At 35.5% G+C, this 25,452-nt stretch overlaps 1 protein-coding gene across 2 annotated transcripts in view; it reads right to left on the reverse strand.

Moving 5' to 3' along the window:
• The window catches only part of DACH1 (dachshund family transcription factor 1), a 456,844-nt gene that overhangs the window by 255,395 nt on the left and 175,997 nt on the right, over positions 1–25,452 (reverse strand). For both annotated transcript variants that reach the window (XM_065902144.1, XM_065902145.1), the window contains exon 2: positions 9,829–9,944. In XM_065902144.1, the coding sequence (XP_065758216.1) occupies positions 9,829–9,944 (116 nt within the window). The remainder of the gene's footprint in view (positions 1–9,828; positions 9,945–25,452) is intronic.

Consider the following 25,452-nt stretch of genomic DNA (forward strand, 5'->3'; position numbering starts at 1 on the left):
ATGACAGGGAACTATATTCAATACCCTGAGATAAACCATGATGGAAAAGAACATAATAAAGTGTATGTATATACATACATTTATATATATATAATATATGTATCACTGAAACACGTTGATGTACAGCAGAAATCAACACAACACTATAAATCAACTATACTTCAATAATAATAAAACTGACACCTCTCTTGGAGACTTTATTTTTTATAGTGGAAAGTAAAATCAAATTAATTTATAGTAAAGTTCAAGGTCTTTCATTTAAATCCCTTTAAGAATTCATGCCTTTCTGTTAACAATTCTGATGATCTTTATTGGTTAAAATAATATTTTTCACCCTTCATTCTAAATCCTACCATATCTAAAAATATTCTCTTATATAATATTTAATGATTGTCATTTTATCCTATTATTATTCTTACAGCTATGGACCCCTTCACAGAGTACTCATAAAAGAAGGACAAAGAGAACAAAGGAGCATAAAACATTCAAAATTTTCTTTTAATTGGAAAAAATGTATTTGTGAGCCTACGGTCACAGTCTTGTCCATGAGTTAACCAATCCATCCATAAATAACAGGGTAAGAAACAGTATGATAGCTTATAAACATGAAACATTCTTCTCAAAAGTAATGTTTAAAAACCATCTCAAAAACTATGAAATAATATGACTATAAAACCTTGAAGGATGGGGTTAAAAGGATGAACGTCTTTTAACCAGAAAAGCACCATACAAAGCTTAGAATAATAATTCAAAGTAAAATAAAATAGAATCATCAAATTTTGTAATTAGAAAGAAATAAGATTGCCTTATTCAATCTACCTCCTTCCAATGCAGAATTACCTTCAAATTTCCCTAACAGTAATTACTAAGAAAGGAAATGGAAGGTTGGTGGTCTGGGAATGAAGGAATTTGTTTCAAACTATTACACTTCTGTACTATGAACAATATGACCAATAAAAAATAATTAAATATAAGTACTATCACTAACTTTTCATCCCACTTTCCTATTAAACCCTTCTGTCAAAAGGAAAAGTTAATGCTTTAAGAGTAGTAATCTTCACTTTTAGATAATTCTCCTTGTAGCAAGACTCTTTCTTATGGAAGCCAATGTAGACGTCTATAATTACTCTTCATCAGTTAGATTTAGTTAGTCCTTGAAAAAACACAGTATGAATCGACTTTATCATACACTTCAGACCCTCTGTAACTCTTCTTAAGACTAAACACTACCATCATTTCCCAAACCCTATCACCTAGGCTATTCCCTTAATGATCAGAGTTTGTCAATGTCCTACTAAAGACTGTGATGCCATGACTGAGCGTAAGATTCCAGATGTCATCTGATGTGCAGAGTAAAAGTATGTTGCTTCTCTTTCTCCAGGCTTTATATCCCTAACCATCAAGCTTGGGTGTCTAGCACTTCCAGAATTTCTATCACAACACTGGTTTATATAGCTGCACAAACAAAATCCTTCAGTGATTTTCATTTAGAATGTTTTCAAATCAGGTCTTAGGTTCATTTACAACTAGAGCAATAATGCTTTGAGAAAATGAATTCAGGTTTTAATAATATAGCTATTTTTCTGACCTTTGTGGACTTTATTTGCAATACTTGGTCCTGTCAACACTTGCAATTAGCAATTCTATTATTTACAAAGAAGAACATAAAAGTTACAAAACATACCTCAGTATGCATAGAGAAAATACAAAGAAATTTCAACACGGAATTTAAATCCTTAGTAACCAAGCTAGAACACTTCATTAAGGAAATAAATTGAAGTTTGGATTAGCCAAAGGGAAAAAAGCCTACCAAAGACAGAGAAGGAAACTAAACGAAGAATTCTGTTTATCGTATAGCTTTTGTTCTACAATATCTTTAGGAATACTCAAAATATATCTATAGCAGATTTAGTTGTTTTTCCTGAATGAATATTATTTAATGTATTCATCACTCCTCTTGATTGAAAAAGTGAAAGTGAAGAAGGGTATTCTTAGTGGCTCAGACAGTAAAGAATCTGCCTGCAATGCCGGAGACCAGGGTTAATCCTTGGGAAGGGAAGATCCCCTGAAGGAGATGGCTACCAACTCCAGTATTCTTGCCTGGATAATTCCATGGACAGAGGAGCTGGGTTATATAGGCCATGCAGCTATAAAGAGTCATTGGTCATTTTTCTTTTTTCTGAATGAACATTATTTAATGTATTTCTCACTTCTCTTGGTTAGGGAAGGTGCCATGTGTGTGTGCTCAGTCATATCTGACTCTTTGACTCTGTGAATTGTAGCCCACCAGGCTGTCTGTCCATGGGATTCTCCAGGCAAGAATACTGGAGTGGGTTGCCATTTCCTACTTCAAGGGATCTTCCTGACCCAGGAACTGAACCCACATCTCCTGTGTCTCCTGCTTTGGAAGGTAGATTCTTTACCACTGTGTCACCTGGGAAGTCTAGAGAAGGAAAAAAAGATAGTAATAGCACCTCCTGCTGGTCAATAAATTAAAGCAAGCGGTAAAGGAGAGGGACCTCGCAGGAGACAGGAACCTGGCAGAGTACAGTTCGCGGGTCACAAAGAGTCAGACAGGTTTGAGCACGCAGGTAGGCACTGAAAGACAACATGACATATGTATAAATGAGGGACTAGAATTTTGTATAAGAATCCCACAAATAAAAAGATAATCCACAAAGCTCTGGCTAAATCCACACACCATCCACTAGCATAATCAAAAATCGACCCTTAAAATCTGATTTGCTTTTCTCAACGTAAATAAATTTCTCTTCTGTCACAGGAGACATCATATTACTAAAAAAAGAAGCAAATAATATCTTGCAATTAGTCAGTTAAGTATATTAGCAACTTCATTACTACAAATCTGCTGAGAGAGAAATTTAAGTAGATTATAACTCTGAGTATGGACCAGTGTAGGCATAGGAGACTACAGAACTCAATAGAAATTTGGAAGAAACAAATTAGGGAGGAAAGGACTGTAATTTTCTTCTAAATTAAGTAGATGAGAGGCCTGTCCAGAAGTCTAGTAATATGTGATTACTCAATTAAATCTTTAATAACAATCTTCACTTAAGAACTTTGAAAATATTTTAATAAATTTCTATGCTAGTAATAACCAGGACCTATTATAATTTAACTGAAATGCTTGATTTTAATATATACCACATATTTAATAAAGTAAATGTATTTATTATCTAGTCTTTCATATCAATGCAATATTTATATTTTGTTATGAGCTACACATTATTCACATATGTATTAAATTAGTTGTATATCAAGATACTGTGGGTACATTTATATATATGCAGGAATTTTAAAGACTAGTATATTCTATGTTATCATTCTATTCCTGAAAATATTGCTTCTTTAGAACATGAGTAAAGAAATATTAATTTCATCAATTACTGTTGATAATGCTGAAATGTAGACATCACAACCCACAAACAAACAAATAATGCCCTCCATTTACCTAGTACACCTCCATTAGGCCCTAGACTCTGCATCTTTAATCTGGAGCCTAACTGTACTTAAATGGATTTTATAAACTGCATTATAACACCAATGTTGAAATTCGTAACTCTGAGGTTTAATCACGTCTCACAGAAATCCCTTGATAAACATATATTAGCCATATTTCCTGAACAAATACTTACGTTGAATATCTGCTTTTTGGCAAGCAGTACTCTACACAGTGGCATACTGTGGCAAACATTCACCAAAATCCATTGGTTGGGGCCCGAAAAATATCTCGACCAGGAACAATCTGGGTGTGAAGGCTGCAAGGATCCCAAAGTTATGCCCACACTTTTTAACCTGTGAATGCCTCCTTAAGAGAAGAGTCTTTGGAAATATGATGACACTGATGATTTTGAGATGGGAGTTGATTTTGGATAATCTGATGTGTCCTAAATACATTCACAAGTTTCCTTTCAAGAGAAGCAAAAGGAGATTTGCACACACACAAATACACACAAAGACACACACAAGAATAGGTGGAAATTATGGTCACAAGCCAAGGGAAGCTGGAGTCTCCAGAAGCTCGAAAAGGCAAGGAAACAGGTGCTGCCAAAGAGATTCCAGAAGGAGTGTGGCCCCGCCGATAGCTTGAGTTGGACCTGTGGTGCTTGATTTTGAACTTCTCTAGAATTGTGACTTTGGGCTTCCCTGGTAGCTCAGACAGTAAAGCATCTCCCTACAATGCAGGAGACCCGGCTTCGGGAAGATCCCCTGGAGAAGGAAATGGCAACCCACTTCAGTATTCTTGCCTGGAAAATCCCATGGACTGAGGAGCCTGGTAGGCTACAGTCCAGGGGTCGCAAAGAGTCAGACATGACTGAGCAACTTCACTCACTCAGAATTGTGACAGAATTAATTTTTTATTTATTCTAGTCACAATATAAGTGGTAATATGTTACAGCAGCCACAGGAGACTAACAGAGTGTTCAGTACAAGTTTTAAATTTAAACAAATTATGTGATGAATTTCGAATTTAAGTTAAAGTGCTCAGTCATGTCCAACTCTTGTGATCCCATGAACTTCTCCAGGGGTCCAAGGGATTCTTCAGGCCAGAATAGTAGAGTGGCTAGCTTTTCCCTTCTCCAGGGGATCTTCCCAACCCAGGGTCCGAATCTAGGTCTTCCGCATTGCAGGCTGATTCTTTACCAGTTGAGCCACCAGGGAAGCCCAAGAATACTGGGGTGGATAGCCTATCCCTTCTCCAGCAGATCTTCCTGACCCAGGGATCGAACCGGTTCTCCTGCATTGCAGGCTGATTCTTTACCAACTGAGCTATCTGCCCTCCAAAAAGGAAAAAGAAGATAAATTACTTTTTCTTTAAGAAAAATTTAAAGGGAAAAATATTTGGAATTCTGGTGGCTCAGTGATAAAGAAATGCCTGCCAATGCAAGAGATGTGAATTCGGACCCCTGGGTTGGGAAGATCCCATAAAGAAGGAAATGGCAACCCACGGCAGTATTCTTGCCTGGAAAATCCCATGGACAGAGGAGCCTGGCAGGCTGCTTGAGTCCATGCGGTCTCGACAGAGTCAAATAGGACTTAGCTACTAAACAGCAACAACAAACAACATGCATCAGATACTGATAGGTTAAATGCATTACTTTCAAAATGTCCAATGATTAAGTTTCACAAGTATTTCCTCCATACAGAAGTATGAAAATACATACTTACACATACTGCATAAACATTAATGTCTTAAGTATTTTGTATCATATTTATTCTTACAGTAAGGCATTCAAAAGATTTTTATTTTTAAATTATTAGTGAAGATGATCAACTCATTTGTGACTGTTTTACTTGTTATTTTTACTTGGGAGTCTCTCCAGGGAATACAATGCATTTGTTATGATAAAGTTCTCAATATGGAAAACACATTTCCACATAATGAATTTTTCCCTTGGAAGTTGAAATGCTTAATGAATTTAAAATATTACAAATGTTGATACTACAGAAAAAAAAAAAAAAAACAGGTAGTTTGGATGCAGTTGCCAGTTACTTGGTAATACTATAAACTTTGAAAATGTCTTTGAATTATAAATCCACATGAGAATACTTTCCTACTATTTTTTTAAGATGAAAATATTTCAACAGAATTGACTCTTGCTAATACTGCCCTAGCATAGTATTATTTTCACAATAGTAAAACTGCATTTATAGGTTCTTACTTTTTAAGCATAGTGCATGTGTATTTACAATTGCTTTTTTTTTTATCCTGATCACATATTGATTATTTGCCTACAAGGTCACGGTGAGAGAAAAGATGTGTCTAAGAAGCAAAACTATGAATCATTCATTCATTTAATTTGAATATATTTGGAAAAAATAGGTAATGGATAACTTTTTTAATGAAAAAAGCAAATATTTGAGACTCAGTGAGTTATTTCTTAATACTTACATGAAAATTGTGTTTCAAAACTAGTTTGCATTCTGCCCTAGAGATAAAATCAAGAAGTTGGCCAAATATGCTATCCCAAATTGCACTCCTGGCACAGAAGGGGAGTATTTAGAATTCTTAAATAAACCTTTCCTTAATTGTAAAATACACATGATTCTATAAAAAGTATGAATGTTACTGAAATTCTGTTGCTAGGATGAATTTATTTCAAACTGGTATTTATTATCAAAAATGATTTATGATATGTGCTCAGTCCAAATAAATGTAGAGAGCACTACAGGAGGTGTGGTGTTGTGAGACTCTACAAAGAGCCTTCTTTCTTTCATTAACTTTCACTTCTGGTTGCCATGGCACCCGTGACAACCATAAATTTAGAAATTATCACCATCTGCCCACGCCCCCTTCTAAGGTTACACACAAGCCCACTTGAACAACCAAAATAGCAAACAAAAACTCCATAAGCAATTTTAAAGTTTTTTCTTTTCAAATTATAGACACCTAAGTAAATAATCCTAGGGCTGGGAACACACTTTTAAAAAATATAGTCTTTCTTTTTTTTTTAGAAAAGCAAATTCCTTAAGGAAAGATCATAACTTAACTACAGTGTTCAGTTGTTGAAAAGAAAAATGAGGAAATGATTAGAAACAAATTGACAGATTTTTATAAATTATCAAAATAAATAAACTTTTTCAAGTACCAATTCAGACAACCTTGAAGGTGAATCTGTATCTTTCATGCTTTTCAAATGGTAATATTGGAGTACAAAAGTACAGGTCAATATTTATATGCAGTCAATGATGTAATCTTAGAAAGGATTTGAGATTTGAGAGTGAGTTGTTTTCTTCTTTGTTCTTTTGAGGTCTATATGTTTTTGTACTTGTTTTGCTAGTTTTAGAACAATGATTTCCAAGTCATTAAAAGATACTGATATAACTATTCTGCATGCTAAGTGGTTTCAGTCCATTCAATTCTTTGCAGCACTATGGACTGCAGCCTGCCAAGCTCCTCTGTCCATGGGATTCTCCAGCAAGGATACTGGAGTGGGTTGCCATGCCAACCTAAGGATCAAACCCACATCTTTTACATCTCTGCTATTGGCAGGTGGATTCTTTATCACTAGCATCATCTAGGAAGCCCTGATATAACTACAGATTCCTGGGGAAAAGATGTTTTAAACTCCAAACTCACAGGTCAAAAATATAGAGGAATGTCCTTAAACTACTTTGCTTAATGCTAAAAAAGAAAAAAAAAATGTTGATATAGTTTTTTCAATGTTTCAAGAAATAACATATTTTATCTTTCCCATTATGGGAAAAAATAGCGTTCTACTTTTAAAGAAAGCAACAAATATAAATAAAGTTCTGGGACAAAAAGTCTATACATCCATACTGAATCATATTCCCCCAGTACACTAAGTACTCCTTGGGAGAAAAGTGTTACATGCTTTTGTGAACTATATGATAGCTTTACAATGATTAAATTTCCAGCTAATGTCTTAAGATAGCATAAACATTCTCCAAGATTTTAAGATATTATTCTGTAATCTTTTAAATCTAGAGACTTCTCCATCTAGAAAAACTTTGTGTAAAAAGAGCAACCATTAGAATATATTAAGATAGCATGATTCATGCACAATGGTCAAACTTCTAGCAGCTTCAAATCTTTGGCCCAAAGTCCAAAATTTGAATTAAGTGAATTAGGCAACAGTGAGCTCACAAGACTTGTTTTAAAGCCATTCCCTGGGCTCTATAGAGTATTAAACTATCTAAATCCACTTCTTCAAATTCAGTCTCCTCATCCTCCTCTAGAATATGACTCTTAAGGTTTGTTTCAATGTAATAGCTCAAGAGAAATCTTAATTTCTGGGCTCACAACATATTAGGAAGAGCAAAAGTTTTCTTAAAAAGCACATAAAATATATGAAATGGTCCTGCTTCAAAAATGAAGTGATGAGTCAGGTTAAAATTACCTTCAGTATCTCTGTTCACCAAGTCAAAAAAGTGTGTAAGATATTTCAGAAAGGGATCTATCAAAATTGACTTAATAATTTGATTTTCAGTTTGGCTTGTGATATTCAGTTGTTTCGAAACTTCACTTACCCCAAAGTTACTTGATGGTCTTAATTGTGGAAGGTGCTGCTACACTTAGATCCTGATTATATCATCTTATCTCACCATCTCTTAGGTGGTGAAGTATTTATTGTTATCACCTTAAAACGCTGGCAGGCAATTTGGAACTAGATCTTCCCTATTTCTATATGAAAACAATCTATAATACTTTTCACCCAAAATATAACTGTGATTAGTTAGAATCAACACAAACTTGTCAAATACAAAATAATGATTATTAAAATGATTATTTTTAAAGCCCCAGACATATTCGTTGAGAAGTCAAAGACGCTTGTCTTTCTCCTAGCACACCTGAGTCTTTCAATCATAAAACATAAAAAGCTAACATTTTCTTTCCACTTTGTCTGCACAGTACCAACCCCCTTGCCCAAAATTTGCAAATCAGAAAATTTTAATCAGTTAAATAAAATGTTCAGCCTTAACAAAATGCTACCTACTTCATTCCTAAATATCAAATTTGGAATTAGAATTTCAGGCAGTAGGATTCAGTCACTTGTGAATCATGACCTAAATTAACGAATAGAAATGATGATACATGCTCTGTAATTGGGTTATTTTCAGCTATGATTTCATTTTTCTGTTTCACAATTTTTCCCCTGCAAGCATTAGCATAAAACTATAATTCTTCATTGGAAAGTGAATCATTTACTTTAAAAACTTTTAGTATCTTACTAAAAAATGTAAATACATAAAATGAACAAATAACTTCAAATTCAACTCAGTGGATGTTTGATAAAGGTTTATAAAAGTGAACAAACTGTTCAGACACTGCCACAAAAGTAAAGGTGAGTTAAAAGAGCCATTCCTCCCAAGGAACTTTCAATGCAGTATGGAATGTGAAATAAGACACCTATGATTGTATCACAGCCTAGAGAAAGACAAGTGTTACAATAGAAAAAGAAAACACTAATATGGGTATTCAGAGAAAAAAAAATGAAGACTTTCTCCTGATCTTGCTAGATTCTTTTTCCTGTTCCAGTTATTGTTAAATGACACTTACATATTTATATGTCTATCTCCTCAACAAACTTTCATGATGGCAAGAATAAATAAATACTATACTATATAATAATAATTTTATTATGACTATTAGTTTAATTTGTTCTGAGTCTGGATGAAACTTGGAAAGTGAGAAGACATGTATGAGTAAATAAAAGAATTAATGAACACATTCAGGTGGTGAAAATCAAATGAGCTATGTTTGCATGCAGTACATTATTAAAGTTGTTTATGACATAGAGCTTATGTGGTCAAGAGTATTCTTTTACTTGCACATTGAAAAAAATCTAGTAATAAACATCTTTCAGATGTTTCTAATACTAATAGTTTAGGAAAAAATAGGAGATATTTCTATTTGACATAGTTATGGTGTATTGTTTGGATGCATGTTAATCTAGTTTAGAGTTTTTACGGAATGAAACATAAGCTTAGAATCCAGAGATCTGGGTTTGACTAGCCACTGACAGTGATCAGCTGACTGACCTTGGGAAAGTCATTGATTCTCTCTGAGCTAGGGATCATAATTTGTTATTTGATATTAGCAAGAGAATTAATTAGAATAAATCCTAGAACTGTGTTCAATAAAACTTCTTTTATTTTATTTTAAATAAGGAAGTGATGATAATCATAATGCAGTTTTGAAATAAATTCTCATCAGTAACATGGTCTTAGTGTGAACAAAATATAGCTGATGAGTGTAAACATCTATGTAAACACAGGCATACATGAAAGCAACGGTGTTGGTTGATTTTGAATATTTTAGGCATCAGTCAGTAGCGCTCTTACCTGTTGGTGGGATTATCCCAGGAGACATAAGACCCGGGACAGAATGTGGCATGATGTGAGAGTTCTCTGGGGAGGTGACACTTTGAGTCCTCTTAGGAGGCCTTCCAGGTCTAGAACTGAAAGAAACAAACAAAAAATTTTTACAATTAAGCTGTTGTCTTACACATCATTTCAAAGTTGTTTCAAGTGGTAACATGGACTGTAAATAAATTTGTTTCAAGGACGGTTGCTTTTGCAGTTAGATGTAATAGACTTCCATCACTAATTAGATTACATGCTGAATTCATTTTCTTCATTGAAGATCAGCCACTCTTGATGCATAATTCATAGCCTGCACCTCGTTACCTGCTTCTTCATATTAATATCTATACACAGTTTGAATTGCCTCGTTTGCATATGCTAAAGTTCTGCATGCAGCCTTCAGCACGAAAATTATGCACTAACTTGTAATAATTATTACAGTCAGCCTGCTATTGATTTATGAGACTTTTAAAAACCAAATATGTGTAGTACTTGTAATGAATGATATTTTAAGGTTCTTCAGGAAATTAAAAGGCAATGGCTGCCTAAGGAAATGTTCTGCTTGTTTGATTTAATACTACAGTTAGCTGGGAGGTGGAATGAAAGAGTGATTCAGACCTATAGCACATTTTTCGATGATATGTTTTATTACTTTGCACTGCTAGCCTGATATCTAGATGATAAATGACAATACATATCTAATGTGTGAAAAGGTCTTGCAATTTCTTTATTTTTTGTCATTTAAAAGATAAGTCAAGTTATCATTTAACCCTTATTCTATTTAAATGAAGAGCCCCACTAGGTTGCCTTACTTTAAATATACTAAAAATTATATTGGAAATGCTTAGGATTATTTGTAGGACATCATTAAGAAATGGCCAGAGTAGCATCTTATATCTGACTTTAGAATAATTAAAAATACTTCGTGTTTGTGTTTTAATAGTACTTCTCTTTCACTTGTCTGTTTTATAAGCATAATTTTTAAAATTATCAAAGCAGAAAGTGAAAAGAATACACATATTCACCATTCTTGTATAAGGAAAATATGAAGAATATAATATCAGCAAGTTTTGAAACAAACATAATTAGCATTGTTTCCACTGTCTGCCTCTGTATCACAAATGTACATTTATGAAAGGCTTTTCCGTCATTTATCTGGCCAATATGTGACAAGATATATCAAAACCTCCAGATGCATCCTTCATAAGTTAACATTTCCATGTAAGCCTGAACTGAGATCCTTTGCCTTGTCAGAAGATTCAAAGATCCTATCTTTATTATTTAGTGTAAGTAATATATGTAGTCATTAACAAATATTGCATTTACTCTTTTCAAAGCAGTGCACCGTGGGGGCTAACTTGGGAGAACGGGTTCTTAGTCTTCAAAAGCTTATACTCTTGTCAAGCGGGACAAATCTGGTGCATAAAGAACTAGGACGCAAATTCAAATATGCTGTGTCCTAAGCAAGTTGCAGTCTGAACACTAATGCAGAAAAGCTGGATAATGATAGATAACTCCCTGTTGGAGTTAAGATTTCACGGCCCTGGGAGATTAAAAGAGAATTCTGAATGATGAGTTGGACATGGAGAGAAAAAGAACAGAAGAAATCACACTCCAATGGGAATGTGAGAAAGGAATGGAAACCTGAAAATGTATGAATGTACAAGATTCTTTTCCAATAAGTTGAAACAGGGCAAATAAAATGAGCGGCAGAAATCCATACTGTAGACTTATTGCCTAGGGCCATATCCTGAAGGACTCTGAACCAAGAGGAAGTAGATTGTGCATCCGTTTACTGAAACATCTCTCTGGCTACTTATTCTTTGTAATTACTCTTCATCCTCAGTTGATTCTCTAACTTATATTATTAGCCTAGAGCCCACCAACAGTGCTCTGCTAGTCTCCATTCTCCCTGAGTGATTTCTTCCATTAACATTACTGATATGGTAAGGAATTACAGCTAAATCTTATCTACAGCCTGAATCTTTCTCCTGGGATTCACACGGATTAATGCCTGTCTACTGGAAATCCCTACTTATGTTCTATAATAATCTAAGTTTCAGTTTGTCCAAATCTGAACTCAGCATCTTCTCCATTAAAACCTACTTTTCCTTGGTTAATCAAAATGGCACCTAATTGACTAAGCCAAAAATCCAGGACTCAGCTGTGTCTTTCCCTTCCTCTGTACACTCAAATATTATCCCAATGAAGATATCTCTCTATGCCCACACCTGTATTCCAGATCAATCCCTCCTTTCTTATTTGATCTACTATCATAGCTCTTTCAAGACCTACCCTCAGCTTTGCCCCATGCTAGAGCTGAAAGTGAAGTCTAGATAAGTCTCTGTACTGATTGTGGAAGGATTTTTTTTTTTAATCATGTTTTTCAACTGCTTAAAGGCATCCGTGACTTCCCAGGTGACACAGTGGTAAAGAATCCGCCTGCCAAAGCAGGAAGCACAAGAGATGTGAGTTCAATCCCTGGGTCAGGAAGATCCCCTGGAGTAGAAAATGGGAACCCACTCCAGTATTCTTATCTGGAAAATTCTACGGATAGAGGAGCCTGGCAGGCGACAGCCCAGAGTCACAAAGAGTTGGGCATGACTGAGCGGCTGAGCGCACACACACACAAAGACACCGATACTTCCCTAGAGCACCGACACTCGGCACGGTAACAAGGCCTTTCAATAGTTAGCCCTGGTCTACATTTCCAACTTCATCCCTTTCTTCCTACATTCATTGCTTATATTTGACCTTAATGAATTTATTATCAGTGTCCTATGTTGCTTTGATCTCCTAATACACTACCTCTGTACAAGTCACTGTCTTTGCCATCTAAGACTTCTATTACATCAAGCCATCCTCAGCCCCATTTTACTGACTAAACATTCATCGTCCTTCTTACCAATGCCTTCTATTGAGTATTCCTTCTATGCACTATGATGATTCATGGTGAATAATTCTATGTTAGGCTTTTCTGCACTGATTATAGTAATCTGCTTGTTTATTTCACTCCCAAGACTGTATGGTAGAAAGTGTACTTTTTTTTTTTTCTTGGTCTTTAAAATACCTCAGTGCCTGGCTCATTGTATGCATTTAAATAAATTTTAATTCAATTTGTTAAAGCTTTCACCACAATTCTTCAAATTCCTCACAAATTCCAGTAGTCTCCAAGATTCCAGGAAATGAAAAGTGAGATGCAAAAGAAACTTGGGATTTTGAGTCTAAAGATGCTAAATGTACATCTGAAACTCAGAGAAAAGTAAGTATCAAGAGAACTCAAACAAGATGCCATGAAAAAAAGTATGAAAGGAAAAGGAAGTTAAGATTTGAAAGCTTTCGTTCTTGAATTTGTTTTGCTTTTAAAGAAGATGAAACTGTTTAGCAGTACTTTACTATTCAAGCCACAGGAGCTGTCTTCACAGCCCTCACTCAGGAAGGAGAAGTCAGGCTACCAAGGAGGAGCAGTTTATTTCAAACTGCGATTAGAAGATACCCGGTGGGCTCTTCTCTGGGCTCTTCTCGCCTCCTGCCCAATCTATCACTTGGCCTCCAATCTCACCCATAGAGGTTTACTGCTTTAGACTGGAAGACTTAAGACCTTTTAAAGCCTTCCATTAAAATGCAAATATCCTTGGTGGTGGTGACACCCTAAAGTCATCCACACACACTCTACTAGGGATGACTTTACAATTAGGGGAGAGCAATCTTGAGATACCTATGCAAATAATAGGGGAAGCGGGAAGAACTCCAGGGAAAGATTTCCAAGGAAAGACAAGCCATTTATCCTTTTCCCTAAGAGCAAGAGGAAGAAGCTCTTCTTGGAATTATACAAGACTTTCTGGTTGCCGGGGAAGTTAGGTTTATTGATTAACAAGACTTTCCCCTATCCCTCATGACCTACAGTTAAGTCTCCTTATTGACAGGCTTGGTGTATTACCTTTACCACACTAACTGCTAGAGGGTTTAATCTAAGAAAATCTAGATAATTTTTTTTTCATTTATTTTTATTAGTTGGAGGCTAACTACTCTACAATATTGTAGTGGTTTGTGTCATACATTGACATGAATCAGCCATGGAAGATAATTTAATCACAAAATACTTAGATATTTAAATTACTTTCAAGAGAGATTTAGGGAACTTTCAGGAGAAGCTGTGTAGTGCAGTGCTCAGAAACATGGGTTATACTGTCTGGATAGATCTCACTTTAAATAGTAGCTCCAACCTATTTACTAGAAGGTGTGATGTTGATCAAGCCACCTAACTTCTCTGAATATCTGACTACATCAGGATTTTTTTTTTTAATGGACCTGTTGAGTTTTGTTAGAAATAAGTTATTCTTGGAAAGAAAAACAACAACTTCACTGAAAAGAGGAACGAAACAATTAGCAAAGGCACTTCATCAGGGAATGATCAATTGCCTCAACAGCAGACACCTTCAAGTCTCCTTACTACACCAGTAACCCAGCTCTACCCCCAGAGTATCAGAGTAGCTGAACTCTTCTAGTTCTAATCAAAGCAGAAGACCTCACTTAAATAAATTATTACCCTTAATAGCTTGACTGAAATCAAAATTTATGACTTTGGTAATTGTTTTTGCCAGCTTCACACACGAGCCATGGTGCAGCCTTTAGTATTTTCACCTACTTGCATTAAAAGAGTGGAGTAATCACTCAGAGATGACGGCACTTAGTATCTCACTTACCTAGGAGCCCACTCAGGCTTATGGTTTCCTGCAGTTCTGCAGAAATCAAAAAGATTTCTTTTCCAGAGAGATCACTGGGTGGATGTCTCTCCTTTGTCTACATCATTAAATCAGTCTCAGGCTAATCTCTGTCTCTCTCCCCTAACAGTACAATGGTTACCAACTCTTCCATGTAGTGTGCTTATTCAGTATGAAGTAAAAATCTAACTTAACTCAAAGAGGCTAAGTCCATCAAAATACCCAGAGATATCTGAAATGTTAGAAGGAGCGTGCTTGACAGATTTTGCAACCCCTAACCTCCTCCACAAGCATCATCTTCTGCTAACCTCTTCAGTAGTTCTTGGGAAATTAAGTTCAACTCTCCTCCTGAGACTGGAGCAGAGAAACCCGTGAAATCCAGAAACAGACTGTGATAGCTATAAATCGGAAATTGCGAAACTTGCTGCCTAGCAGAAATTTAGGTTCCAAATCCTACCTATTTAGAGAAAGGCAAGAAGGATGCTATTCAATCATACAGTTCCTTCCTCCATGTATCTAAAAGACAGGAGCTACTGTACAAAAAGCAATTGGATAGACATACAAGTTGTGAGAATAAAGATCCCCGTTTCTTTGAGGCAGAATATAAAATTAAACAGCCTGTGGGAGAACAATGAAGAAGAAAAATACAGGGCAGCCAGTGAGCACTGATTTTAGTCTTGGGATACAACAAGCATTAGGGATAAAAGCAGCTCGCTCCGTTAATCAAGAAGAGTTCATTTGCCCTCTTGAATCTATTTACCCAAAAAGTGCCAGTTGTGTGTTTACATTCTGCATAATTTTCTTCTATTAAGTTTCCTCAAAACTAAGCCAAAAAAGAATGAGAAATGTATTCATATATATGAACTGCATATATACTAGTATCTCTGATTGGAAAGATACAATTTGCTTAATGATTTATACTCCCATACAAACATTATGGAGTCAGAAAGAGTGATGTCTATGAGGAATGTATGATAATATAAAGAAATTCTTATGTTCTAAATGAAAACTCAAGATATAGATTTCCATATATGGCATACTGGATCACAAAAGAGAAATTAAGTTAAAAAATGCAATATATATGCATAGAAAAAAAAAGACTAGAAAAATACTGGACTATTCTGTGCATACATATATTTTGTAGAAAACATACATACTATTAAGAGGATTATCACTGAATAGAGAATTCTAGTTTTTTAATATCTGAAGGTTTTAGTTATACACATCAAAGAATTTATTGTGGACAAATCATGATCCTGGCTCAATTTGATCCTGAGGTTTACCTCTAACCATAGCAGAAACCAGGTATAATTTATCCTCTTAATCTTTCTTTTCCATCTCAATTTTAAAATATTTAATAAAAAATGTGATTATATGTAAAAATATTACCCTTGTGAGAACTTTTTTTTTCCCATCGAAGAAAAGCTATGACCAACCTAGGCAGCATATTAAAAAGCAGACACATTACTTTGCCAACAAAGGTCCATCTAGTGAAAGCTATGGTTTTGTCAGTAGTCACATATGGATGTGAGAGTCGGATTATAAAGAAAGCAGAGCGCCGAAGAATTGATGCTTTTGAAATGTGGTGTTGGAGAAGACTATTGAGAGTCCCTTGAACTGTAAGGAGATCCAACCAGTCCATCCTAAAGGAAATCAGTCCTGAATATTCATTGGAAAGACTAATGCTGAAACTGAAACTCCAATACTTTGGCCACCTGATGTGAAGAACTGACTCATTGGAAAAGACCCTGATGCTGGGAAAGATTGAAAGCAGGAGAAGGGGACAACATTGGATGAGATGGTTGGATGACATCACCTACTCAATGGACATGAGTTTGAGTAAGCTCTGGGAGTTGGTTGGACAGGGAAGCCTGGCATGCTGCAACCCATGGGGTTGCAAAGAGTTGGACACGACTGAGTGACTGAACTGAACTGAACTGAATCTTCTTTCTTTTCCATCTCAGTTTTAAAATATTTTTTAAAAAATGATTATATGTAAAAATATTACCCTTGTGAGAACTATAAAATTAATTTAAATATGAAAAGTACAGATAATCATTAATATCTTGCAGATCAAATCAACTTCATGGAACAAATCCATCAAAATAAAAGAACAAGAAGAATTTCCTAAGACAAATGTATGTACATATTTCACCAAAAGTTATAGTTGCTTTATAATATACAGGTTATAAATGGATAGCTTTCTTTTAGAAAGACCTTGTTAACCTGTTGGTTGAAATTTGTTGCTTTAGTTTTGGGAAAGACTACAATATAAATAATACAGGAAATATACGATTAGCATCATTTTCCCATTGCATGAAGTTTTTTTTCTACACCTGGCAAAATTTTGAAAGATACATTACTTCTGTACAATGATGACAAATTTGAGCACTTTCTCAATCTTATATTTGTTTAGAAATCTTTCCATATTTTCTGTGTAGGTATGTGTCCCAGCCATGTGTATTTCTCAGTACAAATAGATTATGAAGAGATGATTTTCCACCGTCACCAAAATACCTATTTCCATGGGGCAGGCACTTCAAATATTACCAGCTGGACACTTGAAAAGCACCCTCAGATTAGTGACTCATACACCTAAAACATACAACATTCCTTTAACTCTTTACATGGTACGTGTTATAGATTGAATTTTATTCCCTCTAAATTCTTACATTGAAACCCTAACCCCAATGTGACAGTACTTGGAGGTTGGGCCTTTGGTAGGTAATAAGGTTTAGATGAGGACATATCAGGGAGGCCTCATCATGGGATTAGTGCTCTTAAAAAAGAGACGCCAAGGAGCTTGCTTGCTCTCTCTCTCAGCCACATGGGGAAACAGTGAGAAGGCAGTCGTCTATAACCCATGTCTACAACCTCACTCAACATGACCAAGCAAGCACCCTGAACTCTGACTGTCAGCCTCCAGAACTTTGAGAAGATAAATTTCTGTTTTTTAAACCACCCAGTTTATGCTATTCTGTTTGGCAACCTGAGCAAGACTAAGACAGTAGAAAATTCTACACATTAACTGAATAAATACATATGCAAATACACAAAATAAAGTTTCCTGTGAAAAAGAACTAAAAATAAATTTTTAAAAAGGTTCTGTTTTGCTTTTAAGCTATTTTTAAACATTTGCATATTGTGTTACCAATTAATGACAGCCCAAAATTCTAAAGAGAGGCCCTGTTTGACAGGTTACATACTTGGGAAAATTTAGCCCATTTTCTACTCAAATAAATTTGGTAAATACCCAGTTAAACCTAGTAAACATACATATATTTTGTGCAAAAACTTCACAGATTCCCACAGCTTTTAATATTTTTGTTTTGTGGAACAATTTCTCAAAACTTTCACTATGCTAAAATATACTCTAAATCTCCAAAATGAAGTATTATAAAATAGACATTTACTAAATTTTACCATGAGAACTTTTTATCTTCAAGGAGTCTGTTTAGAGGCTTGTACTATAAGGAAATATGTTCTTCCCAACAGTACGATTATCTTCAAATTATAAAAATTCTTCATCACTCGACATTACCAAACCATTTTCTGCGTCACAGGTCATATGACAATCTCCACAGGGGCAAGGAAAGCAGCAATTCACATATTCTATGAAGTTGATATGAGTTGATAATTGCTCAAAACACAAGGTTAACATGAGTAAATTGAAATCATTACAAACAGAAAGTGAATAATAGTTGAAATTAGTTACTTGATGAGGAGGAATAATTGTTGACTCTGACTTCAAACCTCACAGAATCCAGACTTCAAGTACTACAGGAAATGTGTTTGATACAAATCTTTCAAAGGACATTGGCAAAATATCTGAAGTCTCCAGCTCGGTGCTTAGTCATGTCTGACCCTATGAAATACCATGGAGGGCAGCCTGCCAGGCTCTTCTGTCCATGGGATTCTCCAGGCCAGAATACTGCAGTAAGTGGGTTGCCACACCCTCGTCCAGGGGATCTTCCCAACCCAGGTCAAACTCAGGTCTCCAGGATTTGGGGCAGATTCTTTACCATCTGCGCCACCAGGGAAGTATAAGAATGCTGGACTGGGTAACCTATCCCTTCTCCAGGGGATCTTCCCATCCCAGGAATCAAACTGGGGCCTCCTGCATTGCAGGCAGATTCTTTACCAGCTGAGCTACCATAATGCATAGAAATTACCTCAAAATAAGGGTTAAAACATATTGGAATGTGGCTAAGCTACGCTTAAGCATTTGTATATTGTGTTTACAATTAATTACTGTCCCAAATACTAAACAGAGTCCTTATTTGACAAATTCGATATTTGAAAAAATCTAGTCCCTGAAGTTTTTAAGTACCCACCTATAGAATAAATATGTAAGAGCCACATTAAGAAGACTCTTCACAATCCATGAAATACACTAACTATATTAATATTAGAGTTAATATATTACTCACAGATATCTTACCATAGTGAATATACTTTGTGATAAAGTTTTTATTAAATCAGAAGCCTAGTATTCTCCTCTCAATGTGAATTCTTTATTGACATCAAAGGTATATGACACTTTATGAAGTATATCTACTGATGTATCATAAAAGCATATTCATATACTTTAACTGTTTTATTCACTAAAGAGTAAATTAATTTGTTTTAATAAAGAATATAAAAATTTAATGCTATTTATTTTTACCTTTCCATAGAATACTTTAAAACACTGACACACGTTATTTCTTCCAAAGAGGATACTGTGTTAAACTGCATTGAATGACATGCTTTTCCAGAGAGTTAAATATTTTTAACCTTTTAATCACCTTGTAATTTTCTCTTCTTCCCACAAGCTTTGCAAGCCACAGATATATCTACCCACAACACATCTGTTTCAAAATTATCTGCAAAGAATGACTAACATTGGATAAGGGACAAATCCCAAAAAAATGTGAAACAATTGTAAATGGTTTTCTTAAAAATCTGGGGACCAGTTATTATTTTATTGGCCTCTTTCTCACAGTTTCTGTCATACTTCAAAACCATATTCTATAAAATTTAACATTAAAAAATATTCCAACTAAGACATTCAGTATTGAACACAATCTTTTATTCAATCTATGGATTCCATCATCACAAAGAAAAAACTCTCATTACTATCATTTTTCAGTTTGAATTTCAAATTACTAGATGATCTTTTCAATTGCTGTTGCTTATGTTTTATATGAACCAGAAAAAACATATTTAGTCTTTTATCTCACTGCCACATGCCATAATTGTACTTGTACACGTTCAGTGGCTCTGTTTTTTGTAGATCATCTTGAATTTGAACCCAAGATACGTCCACAGTTTCAATCTCAAAATAATATCCAACTCTCCTCTATACGAGATCCCATTTTCAACACTCTAAATACCTCCTTCTCAAATGGTTTCATTTATATTGGAATCCTAAATTAAACAATGGGGTTTCCCAGCTGGTTCAGGGGGACAGAATGCACCTGCAAATGTAGAAAATGCAAGAGACACTGGTCAGATCCCTGGGTTGGGAAATCCATGGCAGGAGAAAATGGCAACCCACTCCAGTATTCTTCCTGGAAAATTCCATGGACAAAGGAGCTTGGTGAACTACAGTCCATGGGGTCCACAAAGAGTTGTGATAAGAGTGTGATTATTTAAACACTAAAATAATCCAGTCATATTATGTTGTCTAACTCCTAGGCACAATGCTAAGATCACTATGTCATCCAATTATTTTAATATTCATAATAAACCATTAAGACAGGTATTTACCATTATCTTTACTTAACTGGTGTAGAAAGTGAAATATCAATACAAGAAAGTAAATGGTCTCACTCAATATGTCACACATAAAAAGTGGGGTTGTTGGGGGGAAGGAAGAATAGACAAAAATAAAGTATCTGAATATGTTTTCTTGACTTTATTTTTTGGGCTCCAAAATCACTGCAGATGGTGACTGCAGCCATGAAATTGAAAGATGCTTACTCCTTGGAAGGAAAGTTATGACCAACCTAGACAGCATATTAAAAAGTAGAGACATTACTTTGCCAACAAAGGTCTGTCTAGTCAAGGCTATGGTTCTTCCAGTGGTCATGTATGAATGTGAGAGTTGGACTATAAAGAAAGCTGAGGGCAGAAGAATTGATGCTTCTGAACTGTGGTGATGGAGAAGACTCTAGAGAGTCCCTTGGACTGCAAGGATATCCAACCAGTTCATCCTAAAGGAGATCAGTCCTGGGTGTTCATTGGAAGGACTGATGAAGCTGAAACTCCAATACTTCGACCACCTGATGCGAAGAGCTGACACATTTGAAAAGACCCTGATGCTGGGAAAGATTGAGGGCAGGAGGAGAAGGGGACTACAGAGGATGAGATGGTTGGATGGCTTCACTGACTCAATGGACATGGGTTTGGGAGGACTCCGGGAGTTGGTGATGGACAGGGAGGCCTGGCTTGTTACGGTTCATGGGGTTGCAAAGAGTCAGACACAACTGAGTGACTGAACTGAACTGAACTGATGCTAGGAAAGACTGAATGCAGGAGAAGAAGGGGATGACAGAGGATGAAGTGATTGGATGGCATCACCGACTCGATGGAAATGAGTTTGAGCAAGCTCTGGGAGTTGGTGATGGACAGGGAAGCCTTGCATGCTGCAGTCCATGGGATCACCAAGAGTCAGACACAACTGAGCAATTGAACTGACTGACTGATGGAGTATACAACACCAAGAATGAACACTAATGTAAATTTTGGACTTTGAGTGATTATTGTTGAGTGACTTGTCAATATAAGTTCATCAATTGTAACAAATGTACCACTCTGGTGGAGTGTGTTGATTAAGTCGGAGGCTATGCATGTGTAGGAGCAGGGACTATATGGAAATTCTCTTTCCTGTGCTCAATTTCACCATGAACCAAAACTAATCTTTAAAAAAAAAAAAAGTCTTAAAAAAAATAAGACTTGTGAACTAAGGCAATCTAGTTCAGAAGCCATGACCCAAGCATCATGCCATCTGTCACTCTGTTCCATATCTGTTGTCTAATTTAGTCCACAAAAAAATGTTAATGTGCCTGACCTTTCAATGTGTGCAGGAAATGCTAGTATGATATTGCCCGTGACTTCAAGTAGACTGTGATTTATTGGTGGAAATAGATACATATATAAAGAGTTGCAGCAAATCTTATTAAACACTGTAGTAAATGTTCCAAAGGACTGTTCTGGGAACACCATGGTGGGGATTTCTCAGGAAATATGAAGTGTGAACAGAAATTAGTCAACTGAAGAAAAGGAAGGGTTGCTTAGTAAGGAAAGACTATAGAGACACAACCTCACCTTACTTACACATGCACTTCTGTAATGAAATGCTGAATTACTCAAACTCATCCTCATCTTTCCTTACTTAGAATGGTTAGTATCACACAGTCTAGCACATGATCATTTTCAATTCATTTCATAGGTCATGGATAATCTCTCCCTATTGCCTCCATTCTTCTGATCTTGAGAAAAATGTTAGACGTGATAGGTTCTGATTTTTGATTAAATGTCTTTGGGACATTATGAGTCATTTAATTTATTTTTTAAGTTAAAAAACTCCAAGATTCAGTGTTTTTCTTTTTTTACAATATTTTTTATAGTGTTTTCCATTTTAATTTACCCCGGGAGACTGGATATAGTTCTCTGTGCTATATAGTAAGACTTTGTTGCTTATCCTGTCTTAAATGTAATTGTTTGCATCTACTAACCCCAAACTCCCAGCCCATCCTTCTCCCTTCCTCCTCCCCCTTGGCAACCGCAATTCTGTTCTCTATGTTTTCGCGATCATTTCTATTAGAGGTATTAAAAAGGAGCCAAATTTGGCATTACCTAATTAACTCTGTAGATAAAACCTGACTCCAACCAGCTACTAATCCATGCCCTTTCAAAATTTTACTTTAAAAGAGGTTTATATCCATAACAGTGAAATTCATTAATGACTCAACTGAGTATTATTTCATTTTTCTATAATATTTATAATTTTAACCAAAGTTGCCACTATATCTTTCTAATGTAGAAGATGAAAATATTTCATAAAAAAATTATTGCTAGCCAACAATAAGGAAGGAAAAATCTGTATTAAGTTCCACATCAATCTTTATGTTCTAAAGTAATAACAACTACACATTTCTAGCAAAGTACAGGTACACACACAAACACACAACATTTGGTGTAAGCATTTTCACATATAAGTCACAAAAGTAGAAACAACAGTTTGATTCATGTTCAACTCTTGATCTTTTGAGATGCAACTTCAAATGAGAGTTAAAAGCAGAATTGATTAATTCAGAACTCAGAAAACTTTGTCTTCCTCCTTGTGAATCCAGAGGTAAGATGGCTGACTTCACCTAAAATTGTTTTCGCCCCTCACTGACAAGTTATTTGCTTGCTACCACTGGAGAAAATGTACATAACTGATTTATTTGAGAGATCTGTTAGAAAAAATAATACATCCTCCATTCCCCTCTGCCTTGTAATGCATGGGAAGCTGTCAAGATACACAGTCGTGAAGTGCAGAGATTCAGATAACAACCCAGAATTCAGAAATCTCTGACAAATTTTGATATTCTCAGGAGGGTTTTAGGCCTATGAACTAATGAGAGGATTATATAAAGATATAGATATTACATAAGCACCAAACATTGCTACTAGTAAGATTTACTTCAATTGAATTCTATTTAATACTTTATGAAAGTATTTTCTTCAATGAAGGGCCCTTTAATAGAAATGTTCAATATTATAAAAAATTATGATGTAAGCTGCCTGCACCTCACAGTTGAAGAAGAAGCTGGCAAATGTCCTTTTAAGCTTGAATAGACATTGTTTTATCATGGGATTCTTTCCCGTGGAATACTGTGCAGAGGCAGCTTTTAAAATCCCAATCATTATGCTAATTTCTATGTTTTCTTACTTATTTATTCAATCACAAATCTTAATCTAAAATACTTAAAATTTATGTTTAATAGTGTTGTTTAAATTGACTAAATAATACTAATTTACATTTAAAGCTGGCATATTTATGTGCACCAGGAATTCTTTTGAGCACTTCTGAGGACTAACTTTGTGAGACGGAAACATTATTAATTTCATTTTAAAAATATAAAAATTGAGGCAAAGATATGCAGAAATACAGTGTACCTCAAATGAAAGTATAGGCTTTTTATTCATTAGTTCAAATGGAAAAATGTACTTGATTAATTCTTAGGCATGATATTTTATTATACAGCACTCTATTACAATTTGATTTTCAAAGCAAAGATAGAATTCCATACTTTAGTCAATTTCAATTTCTTTATCCTTCTATTTGTTAGATGACTGATATTTCAAATTTTGCCTCAGTTTCGTGGTCATAAAATCATCTCAAAGTCTATGTCTGTAAATTTGATGTCTTACTCAATGTGTTTCTTTCTTCTCATGTTATTAAAGCCTACAGACACATTCTAGGTAGCCTCTTGGTGCATAGTAGATGCCATGACACAGAAAAGGATACCAAAATACAACCCTTTATCAAAGAGGAGCTTCTTATTTTTGTAGAATACACAGTTTTTTAATGAAATCAAGTTTCAAGTGATATTGTTAGAGTGCAAATTTTCAGATAACATAGAGAAGGAAGTAACATTTGTGGTAAAACTTGAAACATGAAAGTGATTTGGTTTGGAGGAGGTAAGGTGAGAAGAAGCTGTTGAAGGTTTTCAAATGGCAAAGTCAAGAACTTCAAGGCAAAAAAGTACATAAAGCATAGGGAATGGTGGGTGGGCTAAGGACTTAAAGAATGCTCCATCTGCATAGTATTTCTAGGCACTTTTGATGAATTTAGTAGGTTTCACTAGACCATTCAGGTATGACCTAAATCAAATCCCTTACGACTACACAGCTCAAGTGAGAAATAGATTCAAGAGATTAGATCTGATAGACAGAGTGCCTGAAGAACTACGGACAGAGGTTCGTGACACTGTACAGGAGGCAGGGATCAAGATCATCCCCAAGGAAAAGAAATGCAAAAAAGCAAAACAGCTGTCTGAGGAGGCCTTACAAATAGTTGAGAAAAGAAGAGAAGCTAAAGGCAAAGGAGAAAAGGAAAGATATACCCATTTGAATGCAGAGTTCCAAAGAATAACAAGGAGAGATAAGAAAGCCTTCCTCAGTGATCAGTGCAAATAGAGGAAAGCAATAGAATGGTAAAGACTAAAGATCTCTTCAAGAAAATTAGAGCTATCAATGGAATATTTTATGCAATGATGGGCACAATAAAGGACAGAAATGGTATGGACCTAAAAGAAGCAGAAGATATTAAGAAGAGGTGGCAGGAACACACAGAACTATACAAAAAAGATCCTCACAACCCAGATAATCATGATGGTACTCACCTAGAGCCAGACATCCTGGAATGCAAACTCAACTGGGCCTTAAGAAGCATCACTATGAACAAAGCTAGTGGAGGTGACGGATTTCCACTTGAGCTATTTCAAATCCTAAAAGATGATGCTGTGAAAATGCTGCACTCAATATGCCAGCAAATTTGGAAAATTCAGCAGTGGCCACAGGACTGGAAAAGGTCAGTTTCCATTCCAATCCCTAAGAAAGACAATGCCAAAGAATGCTCAAACTACCGCACAATTGCACTCATCTCACACACTGGCAAAGTGATGCTCAAAATTCTCCAAACCGGGCTTCAACAGTACTTGAACTGTAAATTTCCAGATGTTCAAGCTGGATTTAGAAAAGACAGAGGAACCAGAGATCAAATTGCCAACATCTGCTGGATCACCAAAAAAGTGAGAGTTCCAGAAAAAGATCTACTTCTGCTTTACTGTCTATGCCAAAGCCTTTGACTGTGTGGATCCCCACAAACTGTGGAAAATTCTGA

This window comes from Muntiacus reevesi, chromosome 11 (assembly GCF_963930625.1).
Source record: "Muntiacus reevesi chromosome 11, mMunRee1.1, whole genome shotgun sequence".
In the NCBI taxonomy this organism is placed as follows: Eukaryota; Metazoa; Chordata; class Mammalia; order Artiodactyla; family Cervidae; genus Muntiacus; species Muntiacus reevesi.